This window comes from Rousettus aegyptiacus, unplaced genomic scaffold, assembly GCF_014176215.1.
Source record: "Rousettus aegyptiacus isolate mRouAeg1 unplaced genomic scaffold, mRouAeg1.p scaffold_m13_p_6, whole genome shotgun sequence".
NCBI classification, from domain to species: domain Eukaryota; kingdom Metazoa; phylum Chordata; class Mammalia; order Chiroptera; family Pteropodidae; genus Rousettus; species Rousettus aegyptiacus.
In genome coordinates, this window is record NW_023416309.1 from 109562947 (window position 1) to 109579509 (window position 16563).

The window sequence follows — 16563 nt, forward strand, 5'->3', positions numbered from 1 at the left end:
TTCTCTGTTGCCAGAACCGTTTTCGACTTAAGTAGGTAGAAACACACCGGGGGTAAGTACACCAGAGTGAGAGCGAACGCGACAGCCAGGATGAGCCTCTGGGAACTTGAGCCAGACTGTGCTCAAACCCTCCACCGGCTTGCCGGATCCCTGGGCACAAGAGCCCACATCTTACGGCAACTGGGGAAGGCCCCCGCTTCCGGCCCGCCTCCTCACTTCTATTCCTCTCCGCGTGGGCCGCGCCCCCCTCTTGGCTCTTCTCTGAACGTGCCAGGTGTGCCCCCATCTCAAGCCTTGGCACCTGCCATCCCTTCTCCCTGGAGAGCTCTTCTCTCCCCAAAATACCGGCATGGTTTGTTCTCTCGGCTCCTTTAGGTTACACAAACGTCACCCCTCAGGTGTTCCTAACCACGCCTCCTAAATGTGCCACACTTCCAACACATGCACGACACACACACACACACACACACACACACTCCTACCCCTCACCTGCTTTTCTCTTTCTCTAACAGCTAACGCCGTCTAACATATAATGCATTCGACTCATTTGGAAGTCATCTGTCTCCCCCACTAGAACGTCAGCTTGTTGCGCTGTTTTTGTGGTTGGGTTCATTTGTTTCCCCCGGTTACTATCGTATTGCAAAGTGCCTAGAACGTCCAGGAGGCACGTAAGAATGTTAATTGCGTCAAATGGACAGCAAGGTATGGGCATGACCGTCCCCTCTCCCCACCTGGACGAACAGCCACAGAACCATTCTTCCTGAAAGCTCGCTGCCGATGCTGGACTCGGGGGCGGGATGTGGGCAGCCGGCCCTGGAGGCTAGAGTCCTTCCTCAGTGGGGACCAACCGGTGACGCTGAGTCAGACGAGGGGGGAGGGGCAAGGACGGTGAATGAGATGAGAAGGGCGAACATTTGTCATAGGAAGACTATTGTGTTTCCTGAAAAAGGGGAAAATGGAAATGGCTACAACTTAAGTATGACTCGGTGAGCAAGTCAGAGTGGAGAGGAGGAAAAGGAAAAATAAAAGTTATTGAATAATAATAATAATAATAATAATTCATGAGACCCATAATTTCTCCCAAGGGGATAGGTCTAGGGAAGAGATTTCAGGGGGAGTCCACGAAACCCCGGAATCATATGCAAAATTTTGTGGGAATATGCATATTTCCGGAAAGAGAGCTATAGTTTTCATCAGCTTCTCAAAGTGGCCCTTGACCAAAACAAAAACTTAGAGGAACACTAACTTACATTAGAATGTTTTCTGTAATTTGTTTTAATCCCATCAATACCCATTGAAGTACTTCTTAGCATATTTCGCCAAACCTTAAGACACACAATTTTAAGACACATCTTCATTTCATGCAGTCTATCAATTCCACTATGACACGCCATTCATCGGTTCTAAAACAAATACGAATCTCAGAGATGCTAAAAACGCAAAACCGAGTGAGTCTTGGAATCTATAAACTGCAGTGCATATGGAGCACTGTGCTAGTCCCTTAACATATTTTACCTGAGTCCCAGTGCAATAAATATTATTATTGCAATCTTATAGGAGGACGCAGCCGTAACTCCAAGGAGAGTTCGAACCGAGGTCTGTCTGCAAGCCTCCCACGTCAGCACACCACCACCCAACAAAGACAGGGCTCCCACTTCTACAGATCTTACAATCACTTGCAAGATAAGAACTTCACAATCAGCAGTACCAGGAGACACAGAATCAGAGTCGGGTACCGAATCGTCGCAGCAGTATCCAGCTTGTATCAGAAGCAATGCCGCCAACAAACTGCCAAATGCCCTGAATGAAGTGTCACATTTATTATTCTAAGCAGCATCTTTTTTTTCCATCAACTTTGTAGCCTCTCTCGCTTCAATAAACAACTATTTAAGTGGAATTTAATGATCCAGAACAGATAGGGCTTTAGAAGCAAAAGGTGCATGCTTCCTCGCAAACCTTAAAACAAATTCCCATTATCAGAGAATTAACCAAAGAAAGCCCTGAAGGTTGGGTAGAGTAGTGCAGAAGCACGTGTGTGTGTGTGTGTGTGTGTGTGTACACACATTTGCTGGGTGTGCTGTCACACCCCTAAGAGTTTATAGGGACTCAATGAGACTCCCCCTGAAGGGAACCCGAAAGAAACCTCTCTAAGAACGCACAGATCCCGCCCCCTCCCCTCTCCCAAACTTTGGTGACATGCGTGTAACTTGATCTTGAGCTCTAGTGTCATCGTTTGGCTCTTGCCTCTCATCTGTATCTAACACTGGTGGCAGACTGTAGTTTTTTCACAGTGACTCGATGTGCCCCCTCCCTGTGAGAGAATTACGCGTCCCCGCTCAGTGCCGCGTGGTCTGCGGGACGACAGGCCGCCTACGCGTTCCCGCCTGCACCATTGTTGGGGTTGGGTGTGCGAGTTACTTGGGGCAAGGAACACAAACGGGCGTGAGGTGCACGACATCCAAGCAGGAGGCGTGAGAGGTATCAAGGACAGGTATGACCAACGGTGCTGCTCCTCACACTCGCGTCTCCGAACTAGAAGTCACATACGGCAGAACCATCGCCAACCTGCGGCTACAGACGCCATGCCCCACTGAGATGCAGAGCTACAAGCTGCTCCAGCAAAGCTGACAATTACAAAGCCAGCACCAGAAGCGGCTTGTGATAGAACAGAACCTAAAATCTGAGGCATCGGCTCCGATTGGAAAGCGGACGATGGCAAAACCACAATGAGGACAGGAAAATAGGCAACACTTTTGAGAAAACTGTCCCCTGTGATCATTTGAAAGGCAAGTGGTACAACAATGGATGTGTGGCTTTAGGTGAAAAGGTCACAAAACAGCACCGCTAATGTGACAAGTTATTATTAGGTGCATTTGACAAAGTATTACAAGAGAAAAGAAATTTGGAAAAGAATTTGCTGGTTTTCCAGTAGGGTTGAGGGAGAAAAAAAAAATCTAGAAAGTCTGGAACTTGAAAGGTTGAAAGATACAACTGTTTCTCATCTCCTATCAATAAAGAGAAGCAAAGCTGTCTGCAGGAAAGACAATTAAGGTCTAGCCTCAGGACACCACCTACAAAAGCAAGGACTGGTAAGATCTCTAAATGGATTAAAATACCCTGACCCTGGCAAATCCTTTTAGCTCTATGGCTATAGGAAAAGTGATTAGTGGCAAGGTCCCACAGAAACCTGATAAGCTCAAAGTGCCTATAATTAAATCTAGAGAGGGAGGTATGTCTGGAAAAGGACGAGCTCAAAGAGAAATGGGAGGCTCACGAGATAACTGAAATCGAATGGAAGTAAAAGCTGATAATGGTTTAGGACTTGTATCACCAAAAGAGACACCGGCCTGGCAGACAAGAGCCTACCGGACCACTGGAGAGAGAAATCCGCATTAAAGGTCCCCGATTTCTATGGGCAGGAAGCAGGCTCAGAAAGCTGCTCAGCCCCCAAGGGAGGTATATCATCTAACGCTTTTTCCGATGTATCCAAAGTGCCTATTGGGGTTACCCTATTCCTGGTCCACCATGTCAGACATGTACCATATTTCAGTACACAGGTCTCCGGATCAAGAAAAACCGAATCCAGACATAATGAAAAGTCTATCACGAGATCCTGAAATTCACATCTGACTCCATGACTGGATGAGAATTTTGCAGTATCTTTCACTGGGTCAGAAGTGAATTTATTTTGTGTATGGAAGGAACAAAAAGTGGTTATTTGTGAAGGAAGACTACAGTGGATTGTATTACATTCGCAATTAATCATGCCTCCCTGCCCCACAGAGGATTTACGCATCCCCGCCTGGACTCACGGTGTCTCCTTAGAAGCCAAGTGCGCTTCTCTGCGAGACGTCAGCAGCTGCCACGTGATTTGTTGGGCAACAGACACCCCGTCTTCAAGCAGAATTCTTAAAAGGGCATCCCATGATTCTCTTGCTGTTCTCTGCTACCACGCCACTGGGTGTATCCTTATGGGGGCTGATTCTTCACCCGGGGACCCAGCAGGAGAAGGCAGATGGATGGAGCAGAGAGACACAGCCAACCTGCCTGTAACTTGAAAGCAAAATCAGCCTGCGTGGCTGCAAACCCCTGAGGTTGGAGAATTTCTTGTTACAAGGCAAAGCTGACTCACACAGCCTGTTGCACTCAGATAAATGAAGTCCACGTTAAAACTCTTGGCGGCACACGACTTAACGCAGGGGCTATCCCTCAGACCTTTAAATCCTCATCCTTCTGGGACGGAGTCCCACAGCACAAATTCTGAGTAAATGCCGTCACCTCCATGAGTCATCTAACAGGGAAACTGAATGAAATGATGAAAACAAAAATTCGAGCCATGATTTTTATTTTAACCAGCTATGCTCCGGACGACAAACCGTATTTAGAATATCCGCTCATTTCTCTTTTCACTGCATTCTTTAAAAGACTTATTTTATTTATTACACTTATTGTGGTAACAGTGGTTAATAAAAGTATATAGACTTCAAGTGCACAATTCAATCATCCATCATCTGTACATTGCACTGTTATGTTTACCACTCGAAGTCAAATCTCTTTCTGTCACCCTATATTTGACCCCTTTGCCCTCACTCTGTACCCTCTCACCTGACTTCAATGGCTTCAGAGACCAAAAGGCCTGCTACAGCCACAAAGGCCAAACGGACATGAGAAAATGTCCTGAATCCACAGCATCGGAGATGGGGTCGCCTTGGGAAGCCCTGTCCCCCCCACTAGGGAGCGGCAAGGACAAATGTGTGCCAGCACCCCTGGCTTTGGAAACGTTCTTTCAAATGTCTTTTGGGGGAAAAGTTGTTTTTGAGAATGTGGACGTTATTAAAATGATGCCCAACCGCAATGAATAAAATGGCTTTTGTTTTGTAAATGTGGATTGTAAAATCGACCATGAAAAGCCTCCTACGAGTCTTCCAAATGTCTTTTGAATAATGTCATTGTCCCCGGGTGACACTTCCAGGGAGCCCAACTCATTTGTCCAGATGAGCTCTGCAGTATTTGTTCACATATCAGTTGTTTTACTTTTTAATCCGTTGTTATTTCTCACCCCAAAAGGGATTCCCGAGCACCCCAGAACGAGCTCAGCGGGCACAGCAGGCCCTCGCGGCTCTTTTTGGTCCCGATCCAGCCCTCCAGGGGACACCTAGGATCCAGGCTGAGGTGAAGAGTAGGCTAAAAATCTTCCGGTAGCCAATCGATGCCCCAAATCACCGAGCATGTGAGTTGCTGGACGGAAGAGACCGTCCCTCCTGATTGGAACAGCGCCAAACGCAGCTGCGAATAAAGCTGCTTCCTGCGGACGACAGTGCCGGCTGTGCCCGTCTGGATGTGAACCCATGTTCACCGCGGCACTTCCAAGCCTGGGGCCACGCTCTTAAGTATACGCCTTTCAACGCGTATTCCAAAAAGAGCTTCGCCGACGTCGAGTAGAATGTAAGGCAAACCCACGAGTTTCAGGAAAGCCGTTTCTGGTGATTTTAAGGCTTACAGTGGAGCGGCCCGCGTATTTAACGAGCGAGCATTCCCTGACAAGGACCAGTAGGGATGTCGGATCCACGGGTCAGTCACGCATGCGTGTCCACAAGCCTGTTACTAACGTATGTTTCTAGCACCTTAGTGTGCTGGGCTGCAAATGGTCCGTGAAGTCAGTAAGCACTCTCGCTTCTTAAATGCAAAGATATTTAATTCTATTAAGAAAACAGGTCAACATGCATATACACAAACACTCGCATGCACACATACACACACACCTGTGTGCGTGCATGCAGGTACTAGAGAATCCCTATCTCTCCTTTACGTACAAAGAGAGAATATCGACGAAAAGTGAGCATTTGCAATATCATCCTGAACACGGGTTAATAAAGGGAGAAACCATGAGATTCTCGATAAGGCTGAATTTGATATGCTCGAATGGCATTCACTGGTCCAGGAAGAATGATAAAATTCCTTCGAAGAAGAGGATCCCAGGCCTAATAACTGGGTTCTTTTCTAGACAACTCTAACCACCCTCTAGAGTCTATAAAAGAAATCAGGCATCAATACTGCGGTATGGCTGCCTGCAATTACTGTGTGATGGTTTGCTTGAGGCGTCTGCCTCTCCCGCAATCTCCGAAGGCAGGGATCAAGTTCACTGACCAGACTCGGCCAATTAGAGTCTTTGGCTTGATAAAGTACAAATACATACGTGAACTAAACAACAAACAGACCGTGAAAGTTCTGTATGAAAGGAAAAGAAACCCGACTCTTTGGCAGCACCGAGCCTGATCATGTCTCACCAGAAACATGGCCGGCAAATAACGAAACAAAGGGACGGCAGGAATCCTTCGCTCAAGTTCTTAGTACAGAACGTGATTCCAAGACATCGCATTAAGAGGTCTGGAGAAGAGAAGAGACTGAGAATAAAGGAAAGGAGAAGGCGAACAGGGCAGAGGGGGTGTGGAGAGACGTAGGACCTTACGAACAAGAAGTCTGGGACGTGGCTCTGAAGGAAAACTCCGCGCTCCCAGGTACTCCACGCCCTACCTGCTGATCTCCCTCGCTCCCCCACTTCAGCTCTGTGCCAACACAGTGTCGTGGCAGGAACACCCCGAGCGGCACCACGGCCTCCCACTGTCCATACCTTGGGTGTCAGGACAAGAACGAGAAGCCTCCGAGACGGAGGTGATGTAAACGAGGGGCAGCCTGGGGACCAAGCAGGAGCTCATCGCCAAGGGCCTCTGGACCCAGAGGGGACCATAAGTGGGCTTTACTCAGTTCACCCCGTCCACAGACGCGCCCTGAGCTCCTGCTGTGTGCCAGGCACCGTGCTGGGCCAGCCAGGAAGTGCCCGGAAACTGAATCTAAAATGTATGTGAACCCACACAGGTGCGTTTTTCTGGGGAGAGAGTGTCCGATAGCTGTTCTCAGCAAGGGGCAGTGGCAGGGTGGCAGCTAGCCCAGAGAGCACTCGGGCACTTTCCAAAGGTGCCCCTTCCTCTGAGCAGCTGCAGCCTGGCCCCTGGCTGGCCACTCCACGGGCAGAAGCGAGGCTGAAATTCAAACTCTCCGCCTCTGGCGTCCTTGTGCAAGTCCCAGCCTGTCATATCTTATCTGCTCCCTTGTGGACAGACCCTGAGGGGGCCCTGGAAAATGTCTAGGGTCCTTCTGCCCCATTGTCACACACTGACTAGGGGTTACTACCAGCATTTAGTGGCTGGGGATCAGGGGCGCTAAGCAACACACAATGTCCAGGATATCACTGCACCACAAAGAACTGCCCCAAATGCCAATAACCCAGTAGAGTGTGCCTTTCATCAGATGCTCGGGTGGTCTGCTTCCCACAAAACAGTCGAGGCCGATGCTCGGAGGACAATGGCTCAGGAGGACCACGGCTCAGGAGGACCACGGCTCAGGAGGACCATTGTGCGACTATCCCATTAAGGGAGAGCTCTGTAGCTACGTCAGAGCATCGAGACAGACATCAGGCAACCCTAGAGGACCGGCTACCTGACTTTGAGCCAACATTTCTATTTAGTTGAAAATTTTTTGAATGTCAAAATTTCACATTTTAAGTTTAAAGCTGCACCTCTATTTCTTAAGGGGAGGAAAACAGGCATCAAGGCCCTTTGTTAGTCGTGGCTGATGGTTACCTTCCCTTCCTAACCCCTTGGGTGGTGCCCCGGGAGTCTCGCAGCCCTTGGAAACTGTGGATTTCATTTCCATTAGGGACCCGATAGATTAACGACAGTAACTGCCAACTGGTTCAGTGAAGACGCTGTGCTTAGAAAATAAGACACATCTCCGCGTTTAACGTACGATGCTGAAGAGCTCCCTCCGGAGAAAGGCCACGGGCTCGTCTACCTGCATGTACCTGGTGGCACATGATCCTGAAACGCCCCTGACTTTGCACACACGACCTCAGTGGGGGACCAGGACGGGGAGAAACGCAGGGAATGGCGGGGGAGACACGGCCTCTGCAGGCCCACGTGAGAGCTCTCCTACTTGGACTTTCAGAACACAGGCCGAGTCGAAACGTCCTGCCCCGCCAGGCGAGACGGATGGAGGATCAAAACTTGCCTCCGTGCAGCCCTCCGCGTGCGGAATCTTAAACAAGCCTCTGGAGCGCACGGCCTGCCAGCAGCCGGGAGCAGCTCGTTAGCTCTGGGACGGCCGATTCAATTTCACCCGCCTCGCAGCCCTTCCTGCTCCATCCCTTTGACGTTAAATAAGCTCTCCGCCAGCAAAGGTTTCACTCCACTCGCCCGATCCTGAAAACTGGCTGAGCGACAGGACTGCGTACTCCGATCACGAGTAAACCTGGCTCTGAGGCCTCGGTCAGAGAGCAGAATCCTGTAAGTCGCGAGCGCAGTCTCTAGTCTTATCCCTACAGTTCTTCGCAGGCCGAGGCAGGGAGGGAGCAGCAAAGGGGAGAAGCGCCGCACACTTAGACCCCTCACGCTGAGTACAGTTGGCACATGAGACCCTGCAACAAAGGAAGTTACTATGGCACTGTCTTCTTTATCCCCTGGCTGCGGGAGACTTACAATAAGCAGGTACCATCCAACGCTATGTGGTTAATAACTCTAATTATGTAGGGCTGGATGATGGGCGGGTGGAAGGATTGTCCCCAAGTCTCTAAAAAGGATTGTCTCCAAGATCCTAAGAAGGATGAACTACAAGGAGAAGCTTTTCCTCCATAATAAGGTCTGTGGGTGTCTAGATTTGTCAGGGGCTGCACCCCAAGTGGATGTCAGGGACCCTAAGAACAGATCACCCGGTTGAGTTTGATTAGCACTGAGGGCTAATGGGCTTCCGCGCCATGCAGCCAACCCGGAGTGAGGCGCGGGGGAGAACTTTCCCCAGATCTGATTTTCCAGAGAGAGCAGGGGGTCCTGGATGCAGTCTGCCCACAAGGGTCTCCACAGAGAGCGGGAAGAAAGCGCCTCTGAAGAACTTTTCCAATCACCTACCACCCAGGAACTGCTACGCTGGGGCCGCTAAAAGCACCAGGGAGCCCAGTGGAGCTCGAAAGAATTCTCCGCGGACTGCCAGGCACGAGGCAGGGGGTGAGGGAGGGCTGGGGCGTCACTCCGGCCTCAGGCAAGGAGGAAGAAAGGAGGGGAGCCAGGAGCACCGGAGTGAGGAGAGGGATGCGGGCACGAAGAGAGAGGTACGGAGTGAGACAACGAGAGGGACCAGGAGCCGGAGAGACAGAGAGCGGACAGGATGAGCTGAAACTAGACAAGGGCAGACATCTTGTTAACCGGCCGAGAAGTACTGGTAGACTGTGGGAAAGAAGGGGAAAGGTTACCATGGCAACACACTGCAGAAAGCACGGGCTATGTAGCTAAACAAGCCCAGGAGCCTTGGGAGCCAGTCCTCTTTGGGATAACCAACTGGAGGGGGTGGGGGGTGTCGACACATCCCTTAACACCTCCGGCTCCAAAACACCACGACCTTCAAAATCGTCCTTCGTTGAGACGACTGATTTAGTTTTAAGATACTTAGAGCTGTCTTCTTTCTCCGGTCCCAGGAGAGGAAATACTCCAGAGAGAAGAAGTAAGAACAAAACACTAGATTGCATACGGCCCGAAGAGGACACGGGAGGCTGAGCAGGCTGTCCACGCGGACGAAGACGGCCCTCGCGGAACGGGGCGCATCACGGGCCCTTTAAGGCGGGAGGCACCAGCCCCGGCCCCGACGCTAGAGCTGCTGCTGCGGCTGCTGCTGGTTACACGGGTTCGAGCCCCGACTCCTCATCTGCTGCGTCTGCTCCGTCCCTCTCTAAGGATGCTGGTCTCAGCGAGCGGCACCTATTTGCTCCCGGTTTCACGGGCTCTAAACCAGCTTCCAACCCTCCTTAGGCACTTTCTGTAACGGGCGAACGGAACGAAAAAATAAATAAACAGTTGCGATCTTAAACACTTGACACCGAAGTGCCGCCTGTGCTTCCCCGGCTTAAGAAGCCTTCTGCAAAAAAAAAAAAAAAACAGCATCTGAAAAACAAAACAAAATGATGTGAAAGGAGCCCAGATCACCAGGCTTTGGCAGCTGCCCCCATATCTCTGGGTAATAAAAGCCTGGCAGGCATATCCTAAAGGGGGCTGCTGCTGCCCAAACCGCTTGTCTGCTCTGTTTCCCAAAAGCACATTAAAAACACATTTCCTGGTTTAACAGACTCAGGAGCTGAAATGAATGTGTCAGAACTCTTATAAAGATGATAGAACCTGCCGGCCCAGCAAATGTTAAATTTTGCATAAGGAGACAGTATCCCTAACTCCTCAGTAGACACTTAATGAACATTTCACACAGAGGGCCCGGCAGCTGTGCCCCGAAGGCTCCCGGTGAACTACGTGGGTTTTTATTACCGCCTGGACTAGCTCCTCCCGTTGCTTCTCATTTTCTCCCCTCACCCCCTCGCTTGTGCATGGCCAACGATCTCCTCCAGACTGTCTGAGTCATGCGGCGATCGAGGTGTGGGGGTTGCCCAGTGTACTGGCCCCTCAAAATTCATGTCCACCCGGAACCTCAGAGAGTGACCTTACTTGAAAATAGGGTCTTTACCGATCTAGTTAGTTAAGAAGCGGTCGTACTGGATGGGGGGCGGGGGGGGGGGGGCGGTCCTCAGTCCAATGACTAGCGTCTTTATAAGAGAAAGGAGAGGGAGATTCAGACACGGACGCACGGACACACGGACAGGGGGAAGGGCCCTCTGATGATGCCGTAGACACTGGAGTGATGCAGCCACAAGCCGAGGAATGCTGGGAGCCACGACGCGGCGCCAGAGTCAAGGGAGGAGATGCCCCCAGAGCCTTCGGGGACAGCGTGATTCAGCCTTCGCGCCTCCGGGAATGTGAGAGCATAAGTTCCTATTGTTTTAAGTCACCCAGTTCACGGTGCATTGTCATGACAGCCCTAGAAAACAGATACGGTCGGAGAGCATGTCTATACCTGCGAATGTGTATTCGGATGACTCTCCGCCACGGCTCCCGGAGTTCGTCATTCCAGGTGATGGTGGCGGTGGGCAGCACGGCCCCACGATTTCATTAGCAGACGGCCTGCCTGCCAGTAGTCTGAGACAACCAGACTTTAAGTCACGTGGCTTTCTTTCTAGTTTCTCTCTCTGAGTCACTTTTCGACCCGTCCAGGTGTGAGACCAAGTAACACATAACGAGACAGAAATACAGTGAGAGGCCCTAAAACGTAGAAAGGAACCAAGAGAATCAAGTTCTCTTGCCATCCACCATTCCTTTAAGTTGGTCAGCATCCGTGGGAAGACAACTTGTCAAAACAATTGCTAAATGCTGCCAGGGGCTTGACCTGTGTCCCCCTCAGAGTCACACGTTTAATTCCTAATGTCCAGTGCCTCAGAATTTCACTATGCTTGGAGATAAGATCTTTAAAAATGTAATTTAATTAAAATAGGGTCCATAGCGTGGGCCCTGATCCAATATGGCTTCCCAGACGAGGAGATCAGGACGCGGGCAGGCAGAGAGGAGACGGTGTGAGGGTGCAGGGGGGAGACGGCCACCCGCAAGCCGAGGGGCGAGGCCCCCGGAGAAACGGCCCTGCCGACACCTTGACCTTGGACTTCCAGCCTCCGGCACTGTGAGGAAATCGGTGGCTGCAGCTTAAGCCCCATCTGCGGAACAACGTCACGGCGGCCCCAGGAGCCCGTCCGAGGGCCAACTGCCTCCAGGTCTCGGCCTCGTGAAAATGCAGGCCCGAAACGACCCCCGAGCTCAGACCATCGGGGCTAAAAGCAGTAACAACAGTAACAAAAGGGCACGTAAACAGGGAAAATGCCGCTGGAGTGCTAAATATTAGTCAGGCAGAAACACAACTCTTCAGGAGCAAAAGAATCTATAAAACGTGCCCGCCTAATAATGTTCCCCCAGCGACGACACGATGACAGCCACTCGCGCCACCCACACAGAGCCCCGCTCGGGAGGGAATTTCTGTATCACTTATTATATTTGGCACCCGCGGCGCGAAAGCGCTCCCAGTAATGATTATTATTGAACACTCTGTTCTTCATCTTTTGGCAAAATATGTCTGTATTAAAACGTGACGCATCCTAACGGCCTCGGCGCGATTGCCGCGTGCTGGCAGGTGTGGGGCGTTCCCAAACTTTTAATGGGGAAACCCAGGTTATAAACCCCAGTTCGGGGAGGAGGTGGCAGAGCCAGGACCTGCCTGTTTTTCAGTCCCTGGACAGACACCTCTCAACCTGGCCATCATTTTCGTTTTGCAAAACCATGGTTTCTAATGTGTCAAGTCGTCCAGGAAGAATGATTATTGGCAGGTAAATTCTCCTACGACGAAAGAACACACTGTCAAGGAAAAATCAGTTTGTAAGCAGAGTTTCTCACAGCTTATGTGTCTGTGACTGAAGTACTTATTTACTTTTTCCCTAAAAAAGCTTCGAAATGATGTAAAAAAAAAAAAATAGCCACTTTACAACTAAATAAATGCCTAAATTAAACCCACCTCTTTATCTGCTGGAAAATGATGCCGACCTCTGTTCCTTACACATTTATGCAAAATTACAGACCATTCTCCATCTGCCATGGTAATGGATCAATGAACAAAAACCCCCATTCTTGAAGAGTTTCAACTTCCTTTCTCAAAATAAACAACACACTGAAATAAAGCTACTAATTAGTAAAAGGATGGGCTGATTCACTTTTTACTACCCTTCTTTAGCCAAAAAGAATATGCTAGTTAGGGAGAAAATGCGCTGCTAGGCAGTCGAATGAGGGAGGGAGGTCTTGGACCGATCTGAAGTGTGACAGAACTTTGCCTTCCAAAAACATGTTGTTGTTTTTTTCGGGCATAAAATTTCAAGAGGTTCATAAACCCCGTGATGCCCATCCATGAACCTCAGATGTGCAGAACCACTGGCCTCACTTCTAGAATTTACGCGACAATAGAACTGCCCACAGAGATGTACATCTAAAAATGGCCTCCGAGACATTCTTTACAGCAGCAAAAATCTGAAACTACCTAATGGGGACCAGCTAGGTTAAGCTCGAGGCCAATAACAAGAGTGGGATGAACTGACGAGTGACCAAGAAAACGAAGCCCAAAATGTGCTGTTCGGTGAAAAGCATTTGGCACAGAACAAGGAGCCAAGGATGACTGTATGAACGCAACGTTTCCGAAAGGATCTAGAAGGAACTAGACACAGCGTCTGCGTCTGAGATGGGAGTCTGGACCGTGAGGAAGTTAAAGTTGGAAGAAAAATTACTTTTTTATTTTTAGTCCATGTTATTACTTTTTTAAATTAAAAGAAAGCTAGTTGGAGAGAAACAGTTCGGTTGGGGGGCGGGCGGGGAGAGGGGCGGGGGGAGACTGACAGTTTGAAAAGAACTGGTCTAGCTGAGTCCCCAGATACCCCGAGCCTTGAGAATAGTTGACAACACAAAACATTTGGCACCAAGACGTCAATGGGGGAGGATCTCATAAACGCGTTCCCAGCTCAGGCTGCTGCCGCTGCTCGCTGCTCGGAGCGGCTGAACCTTCTCTCCCACGGGGCGGCTTTTCTGGCTTTTCTTCTCGCTAAACCAATTATGGGACATTATAACAGCAGTGCCAATATTATTTTTTAAAGGCTTATGTTGTTCGCTAAATACTCATTAAACCAATCTCCTTGCTCCATTTACAGAGAGCTTAAGGGCAAATCCAGATGGTACGGACAATGCACATTCGGGCTTGATCTGCAAGGGGCAGTCATCAAATAGCCATTATCAGTTTTAGAGTCGTCAGCCGCCTGACACCCACAGGTGTGTCCAGGTGAGAAGACTACCGACCTTCCCAGAGACGGCTGGGCTCGCTCCATCTCAGCAAGCCTCGGGCACTCTCCGAAGGGCCGCGTTTGCCTTTGTATATGAACAGCAACGGCAAGCTAGCGTTGCCGGGTCACCTGGCCACGGGCTATGCCGCGGTGCTCCTGAGCGGAGGACAGAGCTGCATCTCCCTCCCACAGGGCCCTCGCTCACGGCTCCACCCTGGGTGGCCGAGAAGACCGGGCGGTCCGGAGAGACACTCTCCTGCACGGCCGACTCCCACGGCCCCATATTCCCACGGCCCCACCGGAAAAGATCCACTGATGGGATCGCCACTGTTTACCTATTTTGATTGACAGTCACTGACCTTTTCCCTTAAGATTAAAAAAAGAGAGAGAGAGAGACAGAATAAAATCTGGCTAACTTTTTTCATCCTTGAGACTCAGGGCTGTAGCCTTCAAGGGGTCGCTAGCCCAGGATAGCCAGTGGGAACAGACAAGTTCTCTGTCCCCATGTTCCCGTGACTGGCCGTGAAAAATGACGAGGTTTACGGGAGGACAGAGGCCCGGTTGAGTCGCCAGGCAGTTCTTGACTCTCCAATACAAGAGGAATGGCAGCCAACACCTAAGTGGCTCTGATCTGAGCATAAATCACATGTGTGCTCGATGGCAGGGGGCCGATTCTTTCTGTCCTAACCCTCTCTCACTTGAGCTCGTGTTAAATTTTTATTTCCCGATTATACCCCACATAGGAATTTGTGGGAGGCGGTGAGGATTAGCCCAAGTGAAGACGATACTTGAGTTCCTCGTGAATAATTCATGCTGGACATAATCCGAACACATAGAACCGAGACTCAGCTGTGGCACCGCTGTCACTTTTGTACACTGGCTGTCCCCGAGGTCTAGAGGTCGCCTTAGCCTACACGGGGGGAGCACGTATTAAAACGCCAGCATGGAAACGTGGTGAGACTTTTCTCCCTTAAATCGCTAACGTGAAGACCGTGGCCAGTGGCCAATCTGTTTTCTCTCCGAGTCACTCGAGACAGAGCACTGGGCAAAGGAGGGCGCCCGCATTCTCAGTCAGAGGTGCACAGAAGAAGCGGGGTGCCTGGGGCTTTCAGGCTAAAGGCCTTAAACAAAGTCGAAGGAGAAGAAAGGCATCCATCACCTCTTAGGCGAATCGGCCCTAGATGAGCCGACGCCCCCAGTGACCGGGCAACGCGGGGGCGTCTTACGCCGAGACTGGAAAACGTCATCCTTCCGGCAGGTACATCTCCGGCCAGGCCTCCGTGGGCAGTGGCTGCCCTCTGATTCCTCTCAAGGGAAATGTTCCCTCTGACTTCAAAGGCATGACTCTGCTGTCTGTTTTCAGGCTTTCTGACTCCAAACTGAATCAGTGAGATAAACACGCACAGTTCCCCAGATGAATCGAAAGGATGAAAATGAGAAGGAGCGTTCGGGGTCCATCAGAGATGGGGAGACAGAGGGACCAAGGCCCATACACTCTAACCCAAACCAGCCCAAGCCCACACGAGGGGTCCTTGTCCATGGTCCCAGTTAGGAAGACAACCAAAAGGCACTGCTACCTCCTGGGCACTAGGCAGGGGGTCTGGAGAACAAATGAGAGAGGCAGGCCTGCACCGGACACCAGCTCGGCCCTGCACACCGTGGGGAAAGGCGTTCGGAGGCAGAGGACGGAGCTCCCGACACGCCCCCTGCCGTTCCTCCGGCCGCCAGTCCCCAGACTGGGGCCTGCAGCAGGGAGCTTGCCTGCGAGAAGCCCAGCTCTACCTATCCGGATGGAAAGCTCAGTCTCAGGGAGGAGCAGCCTGGGGCCCTCGGCATCAGACTTCTTCATCAACGCGGGGTCCAAGTTCAGGGCCAGGGCCGTCTGGGGGTCCTCTGCTGCGCCCTGAAACAAGAAGCAGGCACTGTAACACCTCTACCACCTTCATTCCCCAGACCCCTCCAGCTCGGCCTGTCTCTACCAAGGACTCCAAGGCCGCTGGGCCAGTCCCCGGGCCAGACCCAGCGGTAGGCAGGCTCGGTCATTAGAAAGGTGACAAGCTTTCTGACTGCAGAACTGTTAGGGTGACAAAAACGGGACCGGAGGAGAAGGTGCTGATGCTAAAAATGGAAAAAATAATAATAAAACACATCGAAACCCCACCGCGCAGGGCGAATGACCCCACGGACTCGGTCCCTGCACTGTGAAAAGAAGCCCACGTGGCAGGTTCGCTTCTGGCGGCCTCAGTACCGGAACCGAGGCCCACATCTTTCAGGAATTTATCTTCGCTTTTCTCATGAGATGGAAAGGGGAGGAGATCCAAACAACGAGACCTCGAAGGAGGGGACGTGGGCTCCGTGGAGGACACACATGTGGGGAGAGAGGTCCAGATGGCCCTAAAACAGCCACGTCACCCTTCTGCTTTGTCTGTCACTGCTTAATTCGACTGTTTTTGCATTAACCAGGCAAAATCCCGTGTTTATTTGACAGATATGTCTTGACTGCCAACTGTCAGAGGGACTTGGTGAACAAGACAACACCTCAGCTCTTACGTTCCGGCTAGGAGCAAACAGAGGAACCCAGAGTGGGGTCGTCAGCTCCTCCTCCCAAGGCCTCAGCGGTCAGAACCCCCGACCCCTCGACAGCTCACAAATGCACGGGACCTTGAGGGGAACAAGGACCATGAGGGGTGACCCCACCACCACAAACACCTCCACTTGCATCTAAACACCTCGATGCTAAGGGAAGGTGAGCAGAATCAACTTGATGGACCAAGCAG

At 50.9% G+C, this 16563-nt stretch overlaps 1 protein-coding gene across 10 annotated transcripts in view; it reads right to left on the reverse strand.

Moving 5' to 3' along the window:
• SLC39A11 (solute carrier family 39 member 11) overlaps window positions 1–16563 on the reverse strand; it is a 299781-nt gene that overhangs the window by 142380 nt on the left and 140838 nt on the right. For 9 of the 10 annotated variants that reach the window (XM_016143613.2, XM_036223070.1, XM_016143617.2 and 6 more), the window contains one exon: window positions 15548–15689. In XM_016143613.2, the coding sequence (XP_015999099.1) occupies window positions 15548–15689 (142 nt within the window). The remainder of the gene's footprint in view (window positions 1–15547; window positions 15690–16563) is intronic. The other variant, XM_016143618.2, reaches the window with a different exon arrangement.